Here is a 22,368-nt window from a genome sequence, read left to right as displayed (position 1 = left end):
AAGATCATACATTGCCATTAGCCATTAAGATTTCAGAGCTGGGTTTATTTCCCAATGCCGCTGAATGTCCATCTGTCCCTACCCCCACCCCACTTTCTTTCTTAGTTCTTTGATCTTCTAGAGCCCAACCCCTCATCCCTTTTGAAAATGAAATAAACCAGAGTAAATCAATGTCTGTCTTAACAAAGAGCATTCCTCTCCACCCCACATCTTATTTAATCAGAAGAAAAGTGAGACCAGGAGAAATGGCAGATAGCATCTCGGGAAAACTATTAAGCTGCCAATAGCCAAAAGATTAATGTCCGGCCTTTTTCTTTTCTTTCTTTTTAAAAAAAGGCTTGCTAAGATCTCATTTAGTGGGAAAATACGTCTCCCAGTCCAACAGCCACAGAGACACACAGTTTCCTGCCTTAATTAAAAGGTTTGAGTATGGCAGGGGGCAGTGGTAGGAGAGAGGGAAAAACAGAAGGAAAGTGACATGATGCTTTCACAAGAGGATGATGGTCTAAGAGGGCCCAGCGTGTGGCCCATGGGGCCAAAGAATGGCTAGTCAACCATGCGTCCTTGCCACCTTCGACATAATGTCCGAAATGGCAGGCTCTTCTGCTAGGATCCACATCCAAGAGTATATGGTTAATTATACCCTCTTATGTCGAGAATGGATAGTCTCTCGTTTGCAGTAATTTCCTCTTCAGGTTTTATGAGCATAAAGTGGTAATTCACAGGGTACGACTACTGAATATTCATGAACATCAATATCCTGTAGCTTCCTTACAACTGAAAACGCTGCCATAAATGTGAGAAATGTTATTTAATACCACAAGAGACCTCGCCTATGAATCCAATTGATCCATGGTAGAATAGAGAGTGCTTCCTTCTCTAGCCAAACATACGCACACTGAACTACATTCCAGAATAGTACACAGATATCTTACAGCAAGTAAACCTCACTTCTGTCCTCAAAACCAGCAGGTTCTCCATGGCCCAAGATCACCAAATCCAATGGTGATTTCCAGACCCCCGGCTTGCCAATAACCCTCCCCCTTCCCCATCCGGTGCCTTATTCTTACACTGTGTCTCATTACCGCAAGTCATCTATAAAAATATTATTCCCGTCTCTTGGCCTCTTCCACTCAGATGGTGACCATCCAGGTTGCTTTAATTTACTCTCCACCCCATACTTTTTTTTTCCGCCAGAGCTCAGTAATTTATACCATACACCTCCTGCCGTCTTGCAGAGCCAGCCCATAAAGCAGGCCTCCTCACAGGCAGCTGGCATGAAAGCTGCTTTGCAGAGAAAGCTTGCCCTGCACAGGATTTCTGGAATGTCCCCCCAATGTTTTACATCTTTGGGCAATTACACAGATATATAGACACCCACATGCTATTCCCCAGCAAGGGGTGGGGGTTTTTCGGTGGGGTTTTTAAAAAAGCTTTTGCCGAGAGCTGGACAAGATTTCTTCCAGATGAATCCAAGACATTAATGAGCATGAGTCAGAAACAGGAATTCCAGATACAAACATATTTCACCTTCATGCTTTTCGTACAAGTGACCCGTGCAACAGGAATTTCCATCCTGTCTCCCTGCTCTCCCAAACAATGGCCCAGTTTGAATGATCATATATCAGCTTAACAAGCTGAGATTTGAGCCGGCTTTTTGCCTACACAGCACTTTCGAACAAGCCATAAAGTCTCTGATTAACCACAGTTTCCCATTTTGTCCAAGCCAGGAAACTATGGTTGCTTCCAGGCAATCTGTGTATTGAGCATTCAGCCTGATTTGTTCCTGGGGAGGTTAGATGATGCTGCATCAAAGCAAGCCTTATCCCGCATTTCCCCCTCACTTCCTTTATCGGGAAAAGTCAAAACTTTTGGGGAAGCAGGTTCTTTTCACAAGAGCTTCAAACCAGCTTTAATAGTGCAGGCCGAATTGGCCAGGGTGAAAATCTGGAAGTGTCCTAAGGATAAAGCTTCAGAATAAAGCAGGATATTGAACAGTTTAAAGTTGGTTTAATGCAGGGGTCAGCAACTTTTTCAGCAGGGGGCCTGTCCACCGTCCCTCAGACCATGTGGTGGGCTGGACTATATATATTTTTGGGGGGTGGGGGGATGAACGAATTCCTATGCCCCACAAATAACCCATAGATGCATTTTAAATAAAAGGACACATTCTACTCATGTAAAAACATGCTGATTCTCGGACCGTCCACAGGCCAGATTGAGAAGGTGATTGGGCCGCATCCGGCACCCGGGCCTTAGGTTGCCTACCCCTGGTTTAATATCTTGGGTTGTTTCAAGACTAGTGGCCACAGGTTCATGATTCAAGCAAAAGAAGAACTTATGGTAAATTAGAGACTCCTTATACAAAGCAACTAGTTACATGGGCAAAAGGCTTGCTCATATATTAGCTTCTTATTGAGATGAGATATAATCCACCCATAAACCCCATCTCCAACTTCTCAAATGATTCCATTAAAGGTGTTTCCCAAAAAAATGACACATCACATGGGGAGGCAGGCGAACAAATGTCAGTGTACTGGAAGCAGCAAAGATCACCAGTGTCGAAGCAACGATTCTTAAACATCAGCTTCGTTGGACTGGTCATGTTGTTCAGATGCTTGATTATCATCTTCCAAAGCAACTACTCTATTCCCAGCTTAAGAATGGAAAGTGAAATACCAGTGGACAACAAAAGAGGTTTAAAGACACTCTCAAGGCAAATCTTAAAAAAAAAATGCAGTATAAGCACTGATAACTGGAAAACACTGGCCTCTGAGCACTCCAATTGGAGAACAGCCTTTACCAAAGGTGTGGTGGACTTTGAAGAAGCACAAACTCAAGGTGAAAAAGAGAAATGAGTGAAGAGGAAGACACGTTTGGCATACCCTCACCGCAATCATCTCCTGCCTGGAAACCTAACAGTATGTCCCAGTGTGGAAGGGTGTGTGCATCCAGAATTGGCCTCCACAGTCACTTACAGACTCACCGTTAAGACCATGTTCATGGAAGACAATTTTACTTGGCTACGAGTGATCACCAAAGAAGAGGAGATATAATTGACCAAACAAAGCCACTGTGTCTGCAATGGATTGTTGTTATTTAAAAGCATTTAAGTGCTCTGAGACAGGAACAAGAAGTTTTTTTCACCCACTCTAATCAAGCAAGCCTTTTAACACAAAATTCCTTTAACCAGGAAAAATAAAAATCCCCCTGTGTCATGCACATGTGTCACGTCTGCTACATACTGGTTGGTTTTCCATTGTGCATAAGTGAAAGAATTTTTACCAGCTGATCCTCCCCTGTATTAACCAACAGCAAACCTACAGCCATACATCGAAAGAGGCAATCCTTCTACACAAGAGAGCTGTTAAAAGTCGTGATCTGGACATCTGGCATAGTCTAGACTGACCTCAAGAATTACTCATAAAAAAAGCTTGAGAGGTTTTTGCATACATGAAGCATTCCTTCACACAAAACACAGCACAATCGCACTAACGTACAAAGGATGGTCATAGGAGGCTGCCTCTTTGTCCATCTAGCACAGTTTTGTCTAAGGTATCCAGAAAACATCTTTCCCATCATTTACTGCCTATATCTTAGGGTTTTTCGTCATAGCTCTTCAGATGTTTGGAGGCAGCTATCATGCCTCCTCATAACCTTCTCTTCTTCCAGCTAAACATACTCAGCTTTTTGGACCATTCCACTTGAAGTCCAGACCCCCTCCTCATGTCCAGGTCACCCTTCTCTGGGAACATTCCTGCTTATTAATCTCATTCTTAAAATGTGGAGCCTAAAATGGAGCATACCGGTAGTTCAGATGGGCCCAGCCAGTGTAGAACCACAATGGTTATGTTCTGTCTCTAATGCCAGAGGCAGTATGACTCTGAATACCAGTTGCTGTCTTCTCGTGGGCATCTGGTTGTCCACTGTGAGAATTGGATGCTGGGCTAGAAGGTTCAAGGGCCTGATCCAGCTCTCCCTATATCCTAATGTTAACTAAAGCAGGTAAGTCGGGAAAAGTGACTGCTGGGACAGCTCAGCCAGTAGAGCATGAAACTCTTAACCTCAAGGTTGTAGGTTCAAGCCACAAAGATTGCAGGGGGCTGGACTAGAAGACCCTCAGGGTTCCTTCCAGCTCTACAACTGTATGTTTCTAAGTGCACTAACCTTCTGTGTCGAATTTCATCTTGTTGGCTTCAGTCTAGCATTCCAGCCTATCTGTGTGACAGACAGAAACCCAGCAGGTGATGCTTTCCACATCACTGTACCACCATGCCTGGAAAAAACTGCACTCACTGTGTTTCTATCGCTCCTACAACTGTTTAAAGCACGGCAGCACTGCTAAGATGGGTGAGGGGAGTAACAGCCTTGCCTGGGAGTGAGGCCGACAGGCTTGCAACCTACATATGAAAATGAGTAGAAAGAAATAGAGCTAATTCAATGAAGGTGCTCCCCAGGAGAAGAAGCCTGCACACCTGCATGGGGCTAGACAGAGCTGAGCCAAATTGCTTTCCCAGCCTTCACACTGCTCTTGACAGCTGCAGCTGTTTCTGAGCAATCTTGGTTATTTCTCAAACACAACCACATGGGCCTCTGTTAATATTTTACACTTCCCATTGTGTGGGAAGAGAGCTGCAGTTTTGCACGTTTATTTGCCTTCCAGTTTCTAGCTAGGAATTCACATGAGAATGAAAGGGTGACCAAACGACGAGGGGCTGACCAACTCTTGGGCTTCCAGGTTGATGATGATGATGGGGATGCTTTTCTGTTGGCTCGCCTTGACCACTCTGTGGCATCTGACACTATGACGGGAATATATTGTGCGCCATTTGCACTGGCTAACCGCAAGCTTCTGGCTCCAATTTAAGGTACTTGACCTGCGATATACCGTATATACCCGAGCATAAGCCGACCCGAATATAAACCGAGGCACCTAATTTTCCTACAAAAACCTGGGAAAGCTTATTGACTCGAGTATAAGTCGGTTCACCTTTGCCGCTGTGGAGGAGGAGGAGGAACGAGCAGCCCGAAAGCAGCCCTTTGGGCTGCTCCTTCCTCTTCCTCCTTTGCCAAGTTTGCATTTATGCGAGCAGTTCAGGAATGGAACAAGCTGCCTGGGGAGAGTAAAGAACCGCCGTTCTTGTACGCTTCTTAAGGAATGGTTGACTGGGGAGAGCGGGTGGCGGCAGGAGCGGAGAGAAAGGGCTTCTTTCTCGCCGCCCCCGCCACCCGCCTCACTCGAGTATAAGCCGAGCCCAGCTTTTTCAGCACAAAAAATGTGCTGAAAAACTAGGCTTATACTCAAGTATATACAGTAACTTAGAGAGCATCTCTCTCCCTATCAGCAAACTCACCTTTTAAGAACTTCACAGAGCCTGCCTCAGAGTACTCTCTTTTCATTAAGTTAGATTGTCAATACTTAAGGGGCAGGGCTTTCTCAGTGGTTGCCCCAATTTCATGGGAAGATCTCTGCCCAAGTTGACCAGCGCTCCTCCCTCTGTCCTGGCCTTCAGACACATTTGTTAAGGGCTTTAGTCAGAGAAAGGAGTGTGCTTTGGTTTTAGAGGTGCTGCTGTTTTTAAGTTTTAATGTTCCCATGTTTGGTGTTTACTCGTGTCTATCGTATTGTTTAGTATTAGTATTTGAAACTGACACTGTGAACCAGCTTGAGCACCTCTGATAAAGCAGGAAATAAATGTTCTAAACAATCAATCATATTTAAGCCAGAATTTCTGCATAATTCTCTACATAAACAATAAAAATGATCAGTCTGGGGTTTATCAATCAATATACTAATTAAGTGTACTTAAAAGACGTAGTTAGGTGGCACAAGCATCCCTAAAGCTACAATCTTCACCCCCCTTACCTAGCAGTCAACCTTACTGAATTCACTGGAACTTCCTTCTAAGTAGACTTGGTCAGGATTGCTGCCTAAGTCTGGATCTAACCCATTGTTTCCAATGAAATTATTATTTTAGTAGGATAGATGTGCAAATCTAAATTCCAACTCTACATACATACATACATACATACACACACACACACACACACACACACACATACATACACTCCTTGGCAGCAGCTTAAGATTCAGAAAATGCTTCCAGACTCTCACTGTTTTGGGGTGAGATTCACTCACATTCCAGCAAATTCAGGTTGTGTGTTTACAGTTAATTGGGAGGTCTTGCACAACAAACCTGCTTCCTCAAAAGATTGGACATTTTGAAATAGGCAAAGTGAAAGCAAAATGCAGTGGAAAGCATGGGTTAACATTTCTTTTGAGGCAACCTCATTTAGTCTCCCCACAAACAAATTAGAATGAATGTTCGTTAAATAACTAACATCCTCTAATCTCCCTGCCAACAAATTGGAATGGATGCATAATAAACAGGCTGTCTGGAACTGCCTGGAGGCAAGTGCAAAAGACATACTGTTAAAATTAAAGAACCCAAATATGTGCTCACAGAAGTGGACTGAGCTCACAGTCATTTTATACAGAAGGTCCACTCCTAGTTAGCTTTCTTCGTTTCAGGAGTCTGAAGCGGGGGAAGTCATTTTGCTGTTGTGATCATTAAACAACTGGAAATCAGCAACCCTCGCTGATCTACTGTAAATCACCCAGATATCTACCAGCAAATCCCAAACTACTTTCTGCCCACTCCTGATGCAGACTGCTCTGGAGCACATCAACCCATGGTTTTCTTAAAGACCCTGCAGTGCAAATATGACTGGGTTTTTATTCACGTCTCAGAATCAAGTTTTCCCTGGAAAAGATTTCGTTTTTCTTCTTTTTTTACTGCAGAGTAACACACAGTTATTCTACCAGTTTGCCTCCATCTCACCCACTCCACATTTGCATGTCATGGTTAAGGCAGAAACCATGGCTTGCTGTACATTTATTTAAACAAGCCAGTCATGTCTCCATTACTTCACTCCATACATGCTGAGAAGAAACAAACCATGATCACTGACTTAGTGTTCTGACCCAACTAGGAATCATGGCTTGTTTCACTGAAACAAACTGTAAAGCCAGGAACAAACCATTGGTTAATCATCTTGGTTGGTTTGGAGCAAAGCAAATCAGAGTCCCTGCTTCAGACATAACCAGGATTTGGGGCTGGCATTTCTCCCCAGTACAAGCAGGGAGCAGTGAAATGGATGTGTCTGGCTCAATGGCTTACAATGGTTTATATACAACACTATCAAACCTATAGTTACATAAATCCAACTAACAAATATACCCACAACGTAACTGGCTGTGTTTAACTATATGATTTTTTATACATGATATAAACATAACTCTTTTCACATTATCTAATTGAGCAGAAGCAATTAAAGACCAACATATAGAACAGGAAATACAAATAGATCAGTTCTTATATACGTAATGTCCAAATAGAAGCTTTTTGTGTTCCACGTATGTCTTTGCAAATACAATGGCTTACAACGGTTTATGGCTTACAGTGATGTGCAAATGTGGCTACTGAGTTGATCACCTTGTAGCATTCCTTATGGCCTGAGCTATGTTCCATTTCTGGCTGGTGTTTGCATGGATGAAGTCCCAGGTTCAATCCTTAGAATCTCCAATCATGGTAGGATTTTTGTTGGGGGAGGCAAGCCTTTTGTTAGGGGAGGCAGAACCTCAGTGAGCTATGTATTTTTATTTATTTGTATTGATTTAGGGGGGCAGCTGCCCCTCCCTGCCCCCCCCTTGGGTACCCCCATGTCTCCAGTTAAATGGATCAGATAGCAGGTGAAGGGAAGGGCCCTTTATCTGAATTCCTGGGGTGTTTCTGCCAGGTAGAAGAGTAATACTGGACTAGATTGACCCAATGGTCTGACTTGGCAAGTTGTGTTAGATTAGCTATATAAGTTCCTATGCTTCCAACAGCTCTGAATCTTTGTAAATGGTAGTGGTAATGGCACATAGTGGCCATGTGTCCTAACTTACAGAGGAAAGTCCTCTATTTGAAGGGTTCATATTCAATTAAATTATTAAGGACTCCCACTAGCGCAACGGGGCTTTCCGTCCCATGTGCCTCTTGCGCCTCCCCCAAATCTACTCTGGGGTGTCAGGAGAACCCTCAGAACAAGGCCATGAAATTGTTCCATCTGGCAAGCAGTACTGCTTGCTTGCACAATGTTGAATTCCACACTAAGAATCGTATGAAGGGAGATCAGAGATCATTTAGCTCCTGGACAGCAGACTGAGAAGGTCACCATATTTGATGCTGAGATGCATTACATTTCTATTTAAATTATAGTGCTCATTTCTATATTTGCATTTGGACAAATAATTTACATTCACACCTGTCCTCTTTTGACCTCTTTTTTTTGGGGGGGGGGGTAATTTATAAATAGCCACAGCTGGCATTTCCCAAATGGCCTACACTGAACTTTTTCCACCAATCCTGACCCTCCACAGAGAAATAAGCAGCAACTACAATGGAAGAGACAGAGAAAAATCTCCCGGGCTATTGGGCCTCCAAATGGCATGGGGGGAGAGGCAGGGCCCCAGGCATAGCCGCCTCTTTTCCATGCAGCCGGGTCTGATTCTGGGCTGTGAAGAAACCAGGGCTAATGAGAGCACATGGAATCCACGTGGAAGTTCCTGAGAACTGCAGTGGTCATTTCCTGTCCTTGGCATTCCTACACTGGAAATGAAGCAGATGTGGAAGAGGGGGGCAATTAATTGCTGAGACTGCAATGGGACCTGGCTTCAGAGAGAGGTGAAAGTGGTCATGGAAGGCTTGATGTTCTCATAGGCATGGAGGTAACTATTCATATGTGTGTGAAAGAGACTACACCCTGGGCTTACCTAGTTTGGGCTAAAGCTGAAAGCATCATTCAGTTATCCAGCATGATTAATGGATGAATGCATATATTTATTTTAAAAAATCAGGAGGAATTCATTTGATCTGTCCTCTGTGGAAGGTCTCAGTCCAGATGTCCTTATATCAAACTATATACACATTTGAGAGACAGGCAGGGCATTTCAAAATTGTTTTCTAATCACATCCTAGCTCAAACTCAAAACACTTGCGTGTAATATGGTGTAACTAAAAACTGCACACAGGTGGAAAAATAAAGTAGGATTTGCATCCCAGCCTGCAATGCAAGATGGAGGTGAAGGTACAGCCCTGGTCTAGCCTCTTGTGCACTGTTTCCTAATGATGGTGATTGAATTGACTGGGCCAATTGAATACCTGTAAACTCTTTCCGTGTGCATCTGGAGCCATAAGGCACATGCAGAAGTTAGGTGTCCACATCCACCATTCAAGCCGTAGGATCCTTTTCTGATTTGTGAGTAGAGACCAGCTTCTAGGCTGACAAGCTTCCTTGTGAGGAACATAGGAAGAGCCTGCTGGATCAGGCCAATGGCCCCATCTAGTTCGGCACTGTGTTCTCACAGTGGCCAACCAGATGCCTGCAAGCTGGACGCAAGCACAACAGCACTCTGCCCACCTGAGACGCAAGCACAACAGCACTCTGCCCACCTGAGATTCCCAGCAACTGGTATCCAGAGACATAGTGCAGGACAGTGGAGGTAGAACATAGCCATCATGGCTAGTAGCCATTGATAGCCTTGTTCTCCATGAATTTGTCCAATCCTCTTTTAAAGTCACCCATGTCAGCGGCCATCACTGCCTCCTATGTTGGACCAAGATGCCTGCTATTGTTTTTTTTAAAAAAAAAATGGAAGCCCACTCTTTTGTAAGCTCTTTAATCTCCCTGATTGTTTGTTCTTAGGATCAAATACTTAAAATGAACCCAAACAGCTGCCTAATCCAATCTCTTCCCACAGGGCACAATCATCTGCATGCATCGGCCCTCTACACAACAGACCAACTCCTGGTGGCCATGGTGTGCCACAATTAGGAGGCAGGTGCATGCACTATATAACAACACCCTCCAAGCAAAAAATTCCCAGGTGAGTCAAGAAAGTGAGTGAAACCATGTATTACAGACAAAGGCAGAAGAGGGAACCAAGGCAAAGGAAAGCTAAGCGAATTTCCCAAAATCAAATGCACACTGGAGCAGTGTTATCTAGCCAACAAAAAGTAACTGCTTCACACCACCGCCCCACTGGCTAACACACTCTTTCCCCCTAGTAGTTGGGGCGGCCAAGTAGGTCACTTGTGATCTGTTTGCTTTGTCTGCCGTATGTATGACATTTGTCATCCAGCAGTAAGAAGAATAGTTTCGTCATCATACTGCTCAGGTTTCAAGGTGTAAGCAGGCAGCCTTGGGCTCCAGGAGGAATATCTCACCCTCTTAGGTCACCATGTGTGCAATGCCCTTTACCTCTTGCTGGGGCACCAGAGATCACGACCTTGGAGAAAAGGGTAGGAATGGGACTCAGGGGTGAAGGGGGTGGAGGCAGGAAATGCAGAATGAGAGGGGGAATTTCTGCAGCTCTGCTCTGCTTGAAACAGAACCATTCAGGAGCAGGCAACCCTACGGGAGACACTGCTGTAGAAAAGCCACTGTACAAAATCTCACGAGGCCATCTATGTGCTGCTGGGAGACAGACAGGCAGTGTCACTTATGCAAATCCACTCTGCTCTGATTCTTAATTAAAAGCCAATAAAAGTGACAAGGTAAACATTGTCCCTCCCCTTCCCCCTCCCCACCCCGCGTACATTCCTCTGCCACCCCCTCAAGGAGATCGCAGGCACACAGCCAAATGAGTGCCCAATTATCGACTCTCAGGCGCATGGGGATCACATAAAGCAAAGATACCTGTTCCAAGCAGGATGCCTAAGCCAAGTTCTGATGCTAATCCCCCTTGGCAGAAGATTCACAAAGGAAAACAAAAGCAAATGGCTTCAGGGACAGTAGCCGAAAGTGCTTGGGAGGAGGGAATGTGTTTCAAAATCAAAGGGGCTGGGCATGAGCAAATGGGCCACAGCTTGGTTCAAGCCCCCGCCCAACACAGGTTCAAGCCCCCGCCCAAGACAATCTAGCACCTGAAGCGAACTACAAGATGGCGCACCCCAACCTCCACCAGGGAAGAAGGGGTGAGTGAAGATCTACATCAGGAACAAGGGGGAAATAAAGATCTACATTGGGAACAAGGGTAGGAATAGAACAGCAGCACCTCCTCTTCACCAAGAGGCCATTACAGTGGTACCTTGGTTTGCAACCGCTTTGGATTACAACCGTTTTGGATTACAACCGCATGTCCCCCTTTTTTTTTATTACAACCCATTTTTTCAGGATTAAAACCAATTTTGGGGGAGAGGCCCCATTGGCGAAAGTTTTGGTTTACAACCTGTTTTGGTTTACAACCGGACCTCCGGAACGGATTATGGTTGTAAACCAAGGTACCACTGTATAGAGAAGCCCTGGCAGAAGACTTATAAGGTGTAACAAAACTTGGGTGTGCCAAGCTCATTTTCTCCTCTTTGTGCTGCGAAGACAACCATGCTAAGGACCAATCATGTCCCTACCACTTTCCATTCTGGGTTTGTTCCCATCAGTTACATCTAGCACCACTACCTGTGTGCCAGCATGCTGGATGCACATCACCTCAATGAAAGTTTTGCTGCGTTTGTCCCTCCATAATGCAGTCGTAGATAATGCTGTCTGCAATTAGCGCATGCAAGAGAAGCATTGCAGTTGCTAAGCTGACAAATCCAAACTCCTTGAAAGAGCTCCTATCTCCTGCAGGGAAATTTACACACCTTGTCAAAACAACCTTTTCACATTTCCTGGGGCTTGTACAGACAGGTATAATATCAGTTGTGGTGGGAATTATTTGGGCCCCTCCAGACATCATTTTTATTATGCATTCGTGATTCATGCTCATGAATGATGGCATCAGGGCAGTTACACATGATCCCGCTTTCTGTACTGTTTGACCTGCAAAAGTTTCCAGGTGGACAAACCGCTTTGTTTCCAATCAGTATATGTTCCATAAGTTCCTGCTGAAAGCTTTTATCTGCATTTATTCCATAAACGTTCTGGTTTATTATTATTTTTATCTCACTTTTGCTGCACTACTGTACAAGACTGCACTCATCCCCCTCGGCAGAAGGAAATAATGTGATAACATTGGGGAAGCATTGCAGAACAACTCACAAAATGGAATGCCCTACATGAACCCACCACTAATTGACTATTAATGGGGTAATGACATGTTGCAAAATACACCCGCCAAAAAACAACAACAACCAACACCAGTCTGGAGATGCACTCACATTCGCAGAAACTCTCACATCCCTTGTATCAAGCTCAGGCGAAAGCCAATTCCACCAGCTTCCAGCAAAAATTGACTGTGCACAGTCCCTACTGGTTTGTATCTATTCTGTCACAGATCATCTTGTCATCTCTTCCCACAGCAGTTTTTAACTTCTCTCTCTCTGAGATTTTTTTTAAAAAAAACAAATAAGCTAATGAATAAATATTCAGTTGAGCAAGTGTATGTCTTGCATTGGGCCATCTCTGGGCTTGAGGGGGCCTTCAGCAAAGTGCTCTCCACTTGAAACCCCTAAACACTTACACACACACACAGACACACACACACACACAGAGAGAGAGAGAGAGAGAGAGAGAGAGAGAGAGAGAGAGAGAGAGAATGCTCCAAGGCATGTCTGAGAGAGCCACCATTTTAATTTCCTACAATGCCAGAAAAGCAATGCTATGTTGGTTGGATTGTGGGGAATTTTAAGAGTGGCTCCCCTAACCCCAGCCTTCTAGGATTTATTGTAGCACAAGGAGGGGGGAATTAAGGTGTCAGCAGTGGGTCCTGTTCAGATGCTCAGACTCCATCAGCTCTCTTCTGACAACGGCCCTGATGCTGCACTTTTAAAAAATGAGGAGGTGGACAGCCTTCCCAATGTACATGAGGAAGAACAATGGCAGTCTGTCATTTGCAGTGAAAAGGCAGGGAGGAACTGGGCTCACTCTGCTGGGGAGCGGGAAGGATATGTGGTTTTCCAGGTACATTTGTATGTGCCCTTAAAAACAAGAGCCACTTCACGCAATGCCCTCAGAAGCCATGCATCTTCCAAAGCAAGTGTGTTTGACACTGAGCTGCAGCCAGCAGAGAGTTCCTGCAATCCATATCAAATCTCTGTGTTTTTAAATGCTACAGATAATGTCGGCGGGGGTGGTGGGAAAGAACTCACTTGAATCTACTGTGACAGGGTACAGTCATACACACCTCTGTAAAGGTGCTCTGCTTATCTCTGGTCAGCGGAGGACATGCTGATGCCGGGATGCGCTCGTTTCACCAGGGACGTTGCTGATGTAGCAAAACCCAATTCCTCCTGAGTTATGTGAAATCACAAAGGGAATATGAACAGTCAAACGGAGAAAGGAGGGAGGAGGAAATGGCACAGACTGGCACAGTCAAGGGTACTCCACCATCATCACCACTCCTGTCTCAGAGGGGCTGGCGTGATGGCTGCATCTTGGTATAAATATCCACATTGCTTGCTTTGCTGCAAAGAGTGAGTTGCAGGAGCACTTCTGTGCATGAAAATCAGGACAGTGGAACTTATCCCAAAACATTTTGAGCAACAGATACCCTAAATTGAGGGCAACATCTGCAGCCAAACGGCTTTTATTCTGGTGAGATCATCTAAGATACCTTCCACAACAGACCACACCCTCTGGGTGTTGTTGGGCTACAGGTCCCAGCATCCCTGATTGTCAGCCATGCTGCCTGGGGCTGACGGGAGCTGGAATCTCAATAACAACTGGAGTGCACCAGGTTGGGGAAGACTGATCAAAAGTGACAGAAAGAGCTTTGACTTTAAGCGAGTTACTGCCATTAAGATAAGCTTGTAAAGGGTGGGCTCACATCACATCTGTACAGATCACAATAAACTTTTAAATGCACTCTTCATCTGAAATACCTTAAGTTTTCACTCTTTGACACACACGTGGCATCCTTGCAGACTTGTTGCTATTTTGGGGTGGGATTCAATCAAATACCAGCAAATTCAGGATGCATAATCTCAGTTTACTTGGCACTCCTGCACAACAAATCCCACCCTCCCAAATCAGACTTTTTGTAATAAGGAGAGTGATGGGAAAATGCACTGGAAACCGTGGGTCAAGGCTTGCTTTGATGCCACATCATTTAACCTCCCCACAATGATGTCAGGACGAATGCTAATTAAATAGCCAGCATCATCTAGCCTGCAAACAAATCAGGCTGAATGCTCAATAAACAGGTCATCCGGAAGCAACCTTTGAAATACAATCCAAATGAAAGCATATATTAAAATATGTGACCTATTTTTCTTCTCTTTCTTTTTGCTACAAGGCAAAAGGTCACTGGGGTTAGTGAAACAAGGAAAGGGATTTGTAGGTCAAGTTCCATCTCCTTATCGTCCTACACTCTGGATTTCCCCTACACATTCATTTAGTCAATTTCTGCGCCAGTTATTTGCAGCCTGGGAAGCTGTGAGTAATAAATGCACTTCCCAGCGCATGTGAATGCAGTACACATAAACATTAAAGCAACAGCAGCATCAAGACCTGTGCTCACAGCCAGTGCATACCTGTGAAACTGAGGGAGTCAGCTAAGCCTGCAATCCCATGCACCACTGGGGCAGAAAAAAATGCCCACTGTGTGCCCTGTTGTGCAGCATCACAAACAGTAGCTTCAGAAGCGGGATCTGAAGTAGAGAAGTGACAGGGTGCTTAATGCTTTCCCCACCCACAACTTCTCTCCATATCATCCTCTTCCCAAAATCTGTCCCTCTCACTCATCCACCCTGGTTCCAAATATAAGGACACCCAACCCTGCCCACAGCCAAGGCATGCCTCTGAGATGGGAAGGCATTCAGGCAGAGAAACCACGGGTGATGACAGGGTTAAGCACCCACCACAGTATAGCTTCCCCCCTCCAAATGCTTCTTTTCCATTTTAAAAAGGATTGTGTTATACATTTTTGGATGCAGGACTGTGGCCTGTAGGCTTTTCTCCCCATACAGACATAGAACGCAAAAGGATGGACTATATGTTACCCACAATTGCACTGTCTAACTACTGTTTCTTTGTTTTGTGAGCTGCCCTTATTGCCTAAAGAGTGGGATATGAATGAATGAATGAATGAATGAATGAATGAATGAAAACCTAGCTAGCTTCTTCTTCTAGGAAACAATAACTTCAGAAGCAGGCAATTTTGAACTGACTACTGTTTTTTCTACCACAACTACAGCCAGCAGCTTTCCAGGTCTGCAATACTCTTACAGTGGTGTCTCTGGAACACCACAGGGGGAAAGTGACTCGAGAGGAAGATGTAGTGGAAGGGGAAAGGATTAAGCACCCGCTCCTACCTTGTTACTTTTCCATTCCAAATCTCACACTGAAGCTGCTTTCTACACACAAGTTGGTTCTTAAATCGGTTCTTACTTCATTCACATTTGTAGCCACCTTCAGCCATGTGAAAGCAAGTCCAAGACTGGCCACAATGCTCATTCACATCACAACTGCCCCTCCTCTCTTCCTTCGCCCATGTGTTCAACATCCAGGCTTTATTAACACAGAAGCTCCCAGGGGTCTGCTGAAGCTTCACACTGGAAAAACATTCAGCGCAGCTTCCTCTGGTGGCCCCTGCCCTGCAGATACAAGCAGCCGAAATTGCCTCCCTTGCTCCCAGTTTTGGCTCAGGCCTGCTCTAAGGAATCTGATGCTTCTGTGTCACTCAGGGTGAGAGCTTGGATGGGATGGAGAGCTGGAGGCGGGTGAAAGATGTTAAGTTGCTCAAAAGCCACTGAGTGAGTCTGTTTACACAGAGAGGGGCCCTCTTTGTGCGAGAGACAGAGGGGGAGTGAGTGGGCTCTCATAAGTGAAAAATAGGGTGGGGGTTATTGCTAAAACCAATGGTTGTTTAATCTGTTTGAATGTCTTGTGTTTGTTTTTTACCTAGGTATTTGGTTAAACTGGAATGCTTACAATTTTTGTCATAGTTTTTTCACATCTACCTCATGGCAGAATGGCAAATCTGTTCTTTATCTGACCTGTTTATATGATTTTGTAATCTGCGAATAGTATTGTTTTTTCTCTGTTTATTTTTATTACTTCGTTTTTCCACTCCGGGATTGAAAAAAAATTCAATGAAGAGCAGGTTATAAATGCTGTCAACAAATGATAAAAGAAATCAATTATGCAAGCCAAATCCCTCGAGTTAAGCCAGGGGGAGCCTGAGGCATCAGAGACCTGCAGTCCGCCACCAAGAATTTAATGGACATTCACTGTTGCCCCCAGAGGTATGGGAGGGGAAACCTGGTGCCTGCCAGCTATCATTAGACAACAACCAGCCCTGGCCAGCATGGCCAATGGTCAGGGCTGATGGGGGTTGCAATTCAGCAGTATCTGGAAGGTCACAGGTTCCCCACCCTTGCCCCAGAATAATGGGATGAAAACAACTCCTGGGCCCCCTGCAACACAAGTGTCACTTAACAGAACAGCACCCCCTTCAGGGCCTCAGAAGCACAGCAAGCACAAAGGGCTCTGGGGTGGAGAGAGAAGGCATGAGCTAAATGCCCTGGCCCCTCACTGCTGTCTGCTAGCAAGCCTGTGTGGTCCCACTGCACTGGAACCAATTTGGCCTTTGCTATATACACCCTACAGCTAAGCAATTTGCTCAAAGCACTTCTTGCACCAAAGACAACAGCTGCCTTCTCTCTCTTGCCCCTCCCCAATCCACCCCCCATCTCCGGAGGCATTGCTTTGGCTGCAGCAGAAGCCCAGGAAAGCCACTGCAGCGTGGTGGTGAAGATGGCAGAAGCTTCTCAGCAGCAGCAGCAGCAGCAATACAACTTGGCCCCTAAACTCCCTGCTAAGCAAGCAGAGAGGGGAGAGCTAATCATCATGACAAAAGAGGCAGCGCAGGGAAGCTGGGCTGCAAAGTGCCCGTGGTGCAAGGCAACAGCTTCACTCAGTCGGAACAAGCCACTTTGCTAAAGGACCCTGCAAGGGCAAAGGGAAGAAGAAAAGCCCGTTGCCTCCTTCTCCTCTTCCTGCTGCTGCTGCTGCTGCTGGGGACTCCTTCCACACAGCACTGCTCTGTGAAGGAAACTGCAGCTACTACTGGGTCTCCCGGAACAACTGGGATTGAAAAGGGGGGTGCTCTCTCTTTAGCATTCTGCCCTCCTAGTTCCTCCCATCTCCAGCTCTGATGGTGCTCCTCAATTTGCGCTGGATAACCTGAGCTTTTAGAGCTCGTTACAGGCCATTCAGACCAGTATCCTGTTTCCACCGGTGGGCAGGTATGGCTGCTTATACCAGCATGAAGATTAAACTCTCCACCCCCCCCTTTCCCACTCCAACCTACACTGCTCACTCTAATTGTGGGTCCCATGTGCTCTTTCCCTTCTCCCAGCATCTTATGGCACCATCCTAACATCTACTTTCTCCTGTTGAAGTCCATGGGGTTTACTCCCAGTTGAGGGTTTTGATTGCATTGGGTGCTATAACTGCTGATCCCTAGAATACACAGATGATAGCTATGATGCAGGAAGGATAGCTTACCCCTGGCTCATTTAAAAATTTTAAAATACCACAAGTTGGAGAGATTAAAAGTTATATGGTACATCATCAGAGATGGCATGGGCACTAGCCAATAGGTATTTATGACACTCATTCAACCATTTTCCCTGCACAGCATTCATCAATACAACAGGAACATTAGCTAAGAAACAAAATACTGTTGTCTTGGTAGTTGGGAAAGTGTTATTCTTCAGCAACTAATGTGACAGCTGTAAGAAATATACTGTGATCCCTCAGAATAAATGAGAAACGCCTGCATGTTTATTGCAGTCAATGGCCTTTTACAAGCATGGTTTTGTGTATTGTGTGATTCTACAACTGCACTGCATTGTAAGTAAGGAATCCGGTATTCCACATAAAATTTTGTCTCTTAAGAAACTCGGGTTTCATTACAAAGAAAGTTTCTGGGCCTTAGGACTGCAATGATAGGCTTGAAAGTGCATTGCCAATGCCTGGCAAAATGTCAGGAAGCTGAGAGCCAGTGCTGCTGCAACTATGGTTCCCACATGACTGGCTACTGATACTTCAGCTGAGGTTGACTGCATGCTTAGTCCACACAGCAAACTCTTCTCTCCTGCTTTAGCCTTGGTTAAGGTACTGGTCATCACCAACATTAACCCTGGTTAAGGTGAACCTGTCTCTCTTCTTAATGAGAACTTGAAACCAGGGTCTGAATCTGATTAACAAACTTGTTTAAAAGGGAACCATAGTGGCCTTAACCCTGGTTACCATGGGAGTGGGGAGAACTGACATATTCTGTAACTGTGGTTATGACAAAAGAATGCAATTTGGTTTTGGGGGGGACCTGCTGGGGAGGAACACATAACCACACAGCTTTCTCTTGGTCTCTTAACCGTGAGCAGGAGCTAGCAAGATATCTGCACATCCTGAGAGAGGACTAAGCAGGATTTTAAGTCGTTGGAGGTGAAGGCTTTGTGCGTGTTTTTTTTTCCTTTTTATGAGCAAAAATTATGCAAAATAAGCAAATACATGCACATCTGCTCAATTTATTCAATTCACAAAATTCAGATCTTCACAGGCCAGAATATGGGTTTCACTGGTGCAGAACTTTCATCTTATTTTAGTTTACTGCAGAGTATGAACAGCCCTAGTAACAGATTCATGATGCCATGTTCCCCTGTTGTGTTTCACATCTACAGTCTTGGCAAAGCTTCCTCCCCCACCCACAAGAATATCCCTAATCCTTCCTGACCCCTGCACACTCAGCATGGGAGCATTGAAACATTGGGGTGCAGGAGAGACATAGGGGTCACCAGTGCTGGGAAGGTATCTTCCTCTAGCCTCAATACCAGGAATTGCAGTCATTTGGGGAAACACACAGAACATGCTTCAGATGGCTGCAAAGGCAAGCCAATTCCGCTTCAAAAGCAGAGGATGTTCAGGGCCCAAAACATCCTTAAGGCTCATCCAAATGCACTCCCAAACTTCACCAGAAACTCTTCCCCTTCAGAAGATCCCAGGGCACCGACTCCCTTCCCCCTCAGATCAAAGACAGCAGAGTGGGTTGCAAATCTGCTCCACGAGGAACCTGTGAGCTGGAGGGTCCTAAAAGGTGCTGCTGGTCACCCATGCTGCTTTCCAATTGCCCTGGTGATGACATGACTGAGAAACCGGGAAGAGCATTTTAAAAATCAAGGGAGGGGGACAAGGAAAGAACAGAGGCCAGGAGAAAAAATAGTTTAGAAGAACTTGGTCAGCATCTTATTTTACTTTATTATTGCATTCCACAGAGCTTGAGGAAGGGGGAGGCATTCCAAAGGAATTCTCTCCCCCCCACCCGCCCCTCTGCACTCTTTCAGTTCATCCTCCTGCTGAGATGGATGTGAAGACCTTACCCGTCATTTCCCCCAGGACAGACACACTTCTGACATTCCATCACTGGCTGTTCTCCAGAGAGACAGACCCTTTACTTTTACCACGGTCACCATGCTCTCCTTCAAGGTATATGGTGAGATATTACGAAGAAAGAAGAAAAGCCTGGCTTCTTACAGATGCAGAAACCAGCACCTGTCTCTGGGATACCCAAGTAACAAGTGGTATGTTGCTGTGATGTGTCACCCCCTGCTGGCTCAGGGAGGACACAGGACACTTGGCAGGGCAGATCCGAAGCAGGATTACTGCAGAGCCCTATATATGCCTACATTTGATTTGAGTGTGGTCTTTAGTGTGCAGTTTGATACTGGACAACAGCCACCTGGAACCTGCTTTGCAATCCTGCCTGCCTCCCCCCACCTGTTATACCTATCTGGGTAGCTTTCACTGTTTCACCAGCAGCAGCAGCCCTTTTGTTTAGAACCTTCCCAACAATGCAGCAGCAGCAAACTGATGGCAGCTCCCGACAGCATCATCTCTCCTGGTCCCCTGCTGGTGACATTCCCAAAGGGAGCCAGGAAAGAAAGAGTCACAGAAGCAATCAGGCAATAGGATAAGCGAGGTGTGTGGATAGGGTGAGAGAGGCCCTAGCTAGGAGCAGCCGGCAGAAGCATCCCTCTGAATGTATAACCAATGTGCAAATCAAGCAGGAGGAGATTGGTCAATAGCCCCCCCCCCCCACCTATGAGCAGCGCTTAGACTGTGCGCGCTTTGCACCTGGCTCCTTCTGGGCAGTGGAATCGCTGAATTCAAGAGCAAGTTGCCTTCCCCCCCCCCCCTTTCTGCTGTAGGAACCTGTGTGAATTTGTCAGGCGCCAAAGTGAGGTGCATTATGTGGGTGAGCTGGTGGGTGTGCAGAGATCCAAGTGCATGGTAGAGAGTGCGTGTTTGTGCTAAAGGGTATATATGCCTTAAGTGGCTTGAGACGTGTGTGTGCAGCAGTGCTCCATGTTACAGCGACTGTATGTCCCGCTCTCAGCAGCTGATGAGCACGAGGGGCGCTTCTGCAGTCTGCGAGCCAGCGAACATGTCACGGTTGTGTGCGTGTGCATGCATCCAAGGGAGAGTTGGACAGAGCACGCTCGGGCAGCGGTTGCAGGGGACTTGGTGGCCCCGAGGCAAGCACGCCTGGTGGGCGGACGACTAAGACTGTGCAGAGGAATTGGGAGGGGGGGCGGTGAACTGAACAATCGAGGCGCGAGCCAGTTTTATGCAGCGCGCGCGGGGAAAGGACCGGGGAAAACTCGATTGGGGAGGGGGGATCCGATGTGCCTTCATGATCGCGCTGCTGCGGGTGGGGTGGGGGGCTCTTCTCTCCAGTTAACTCAGAACTCCCTCACACTACGCAGCTTTTTCGAGGTGGCGCCGCCATCTCTTCCCCCCACCCACCCCCACCCCCCGCCACTGCAGCCCCGCTTACCTCCCGATGCAGGCAGAATCGCAGGGGCAGGAAGCACGAGAAGAAGTATTTTCCCCAGCGGATCAGGGAAGCGAAGCACCAGCTCAGGCGCGTCATCGTTGCTGCTGCTGCCGGGCGAGGGATCCCGCTTCGCACCGAAGTGGGAATCCCCGTTCACACTCCAGCCCCCACCCGGAGGCGACCGAGGAGCTGGATGGGGAATGAGGGGGGTGTCCTTCCCAGCCGGAGGGAAATGGAGAGGGGAGAGAGGGACGCGGGCAGGCGGGCGACAGCCGGGGTTGGTGCAGGCGCGTCGCTTCCCCCTTGCTTCGTCGATCGCAGCCTCTGCAGAGCCCTGCGCGCCGCGGCGCCGGCGGCGGGAGGCAAAAAGAGAGGTGAGGACCCTGCGGGGCGGCGATGCCGGCCGGATGGATTCCCCTCGCAGCACTGACCCGCCGCACGCGGCTTCCCGACCTGCTGGGCGCTGGCGGCGGCGGCGGCGACACCGCCCCCCTCCTCCTCCTTTCCCTCCTCCTTCTCACCTCCCGCCCCCCCCCCGCGCCCGCCAGCTCGCGCGCCTCTCCGGCAGCGGCAAACGGTAGCGCGGACTCTCCAGCCCCGCAGTGCGCGTAGGGGCGCAGGGCGACGCGGCGCTGCCTCGATGAGCTCCCTCCAAGCCGCCGGGGAGCGCTCCGAGTCCGGGTGGCGCGCTGCTGGGGGGTGGCAGCGGGGGAGGGGAGAGACGCACGTGCCGCAGCCGCGACCCGAACCTGCCCTCACGCCCAAGCGGACCGCGAAGGACAGCGCTGCCCTGGCCTGGCCTGCGTGGAGGGAGAGAGGCTGGCGGACGGTCCCCCCCCTCCTCGCGGCGTTAACCCTAATCGATCCTGCAAGTCGCTCAGCCTTCACTTCTTGCTCCCTTAATCGATAATCGGCGCCTCCCCCTTCGCCGTGGGAGCCTCAACGACGGAGGGTTTTTTAAGGGTGGGGGGACACCAGCCCTGGGTCTCGCTCCCATCCCCAAATGTTCTGCTCGTGGATGCTTAAAGCGCAGCGTATTCCCTCTCTTCTCTCTCTCCCCCCGTCCCCCGCCGCGCATCAAACCATCTCCATCGATGGCTGATCGACACCCACGCCCCCTTAGTAATGTGCCCCTCTTCGATGGGTACGTGATTTCCTTCTCCTGACCTCCCCAGTTCGTTGCCACAATCCAGTGTCTAGATTTGCCATGCTTAATTAACCAGTTAGCAACACATCACTCTGAAGAGCTGCGTAAACGGCACTCATGATCCTGTATCAATTAGAAGTAAATGGGATCTGTGCATACACATAGATGCACGCGTTTAGCCTTCATGTCTGAGCAGCGTCGTTGAGGGGCGCTGGGAAAGGGAGGGGGAATGGCTTGTAAGTTCAACCCGTCGAGTCCCGGCTTTGAGGACCATCAGAGTTGTAGGCATGTGCGTGAAGAGGCAAGGATGCAGGAGCAGGTGGAATTCTGCAAAGTCAGTGGTGTGAGGCTTTAAAAAAATAAAGTAAAATGTGGGACATCTCATTTGAGAAATTTG

At 47.1% G+C, this 22,368-nt stretch overlaps 1 protein-coding gene across 10 annotated transcripts in view; it reads right to left on the bottom strand.

Moving 5' to 3' along the window:
• The window catches only part of TNS1 (tensin 1), a 286,343-nt gene extending 265,079 nt beyond the window's left edge, over nucleotides 1–21,264 (bottom strand). For 4 of the 10 annotated variants that reach the window (XM_033161327.1, XM_033161376.1, XM_033161366.1 and 1 more), the window contains exon 1: nucleotides 20,825–21,263. In XM_033161327.1, coding sequence (XP_033017218.1) covers nucleotides 20,825–20,920 — 96 coding nt within the window. In that variant the 5' untranslated portion in view covers nucleotides 20,921–21,263. Of the gene's footprint in view, nucleotides 1–20,824 lie in introns of all 10 variants that reach the window. The other 6 variants (XM_033161384.1, XM_033161385.1, XM_033161398.1 and 3 more) reach the window with 3 other exon arrangements.
• Nucleotides 21,265–22,368: the final 1,104 nt, after the last annotated feature.

The sequence above is a fragment of the Lacerta agilis genome, chromosome 1 (assembly GCF_009819535.1).
Source record: "Lacerta agilis isolate rLacAgi1 chromosome 1, rLacAgi1.pri, whole genome shotgun sequence".
NCBI classification, from domain to species: domain Eukaryota; kingdom Metazoa; phylum Chordata; class Lepidosauria; order Squamata; family Lacertidae; genus Lacerta; species Lacerta agilis.
This window is presented reverse-complemented; position numbering and strand designations above follow the sequence as displayed.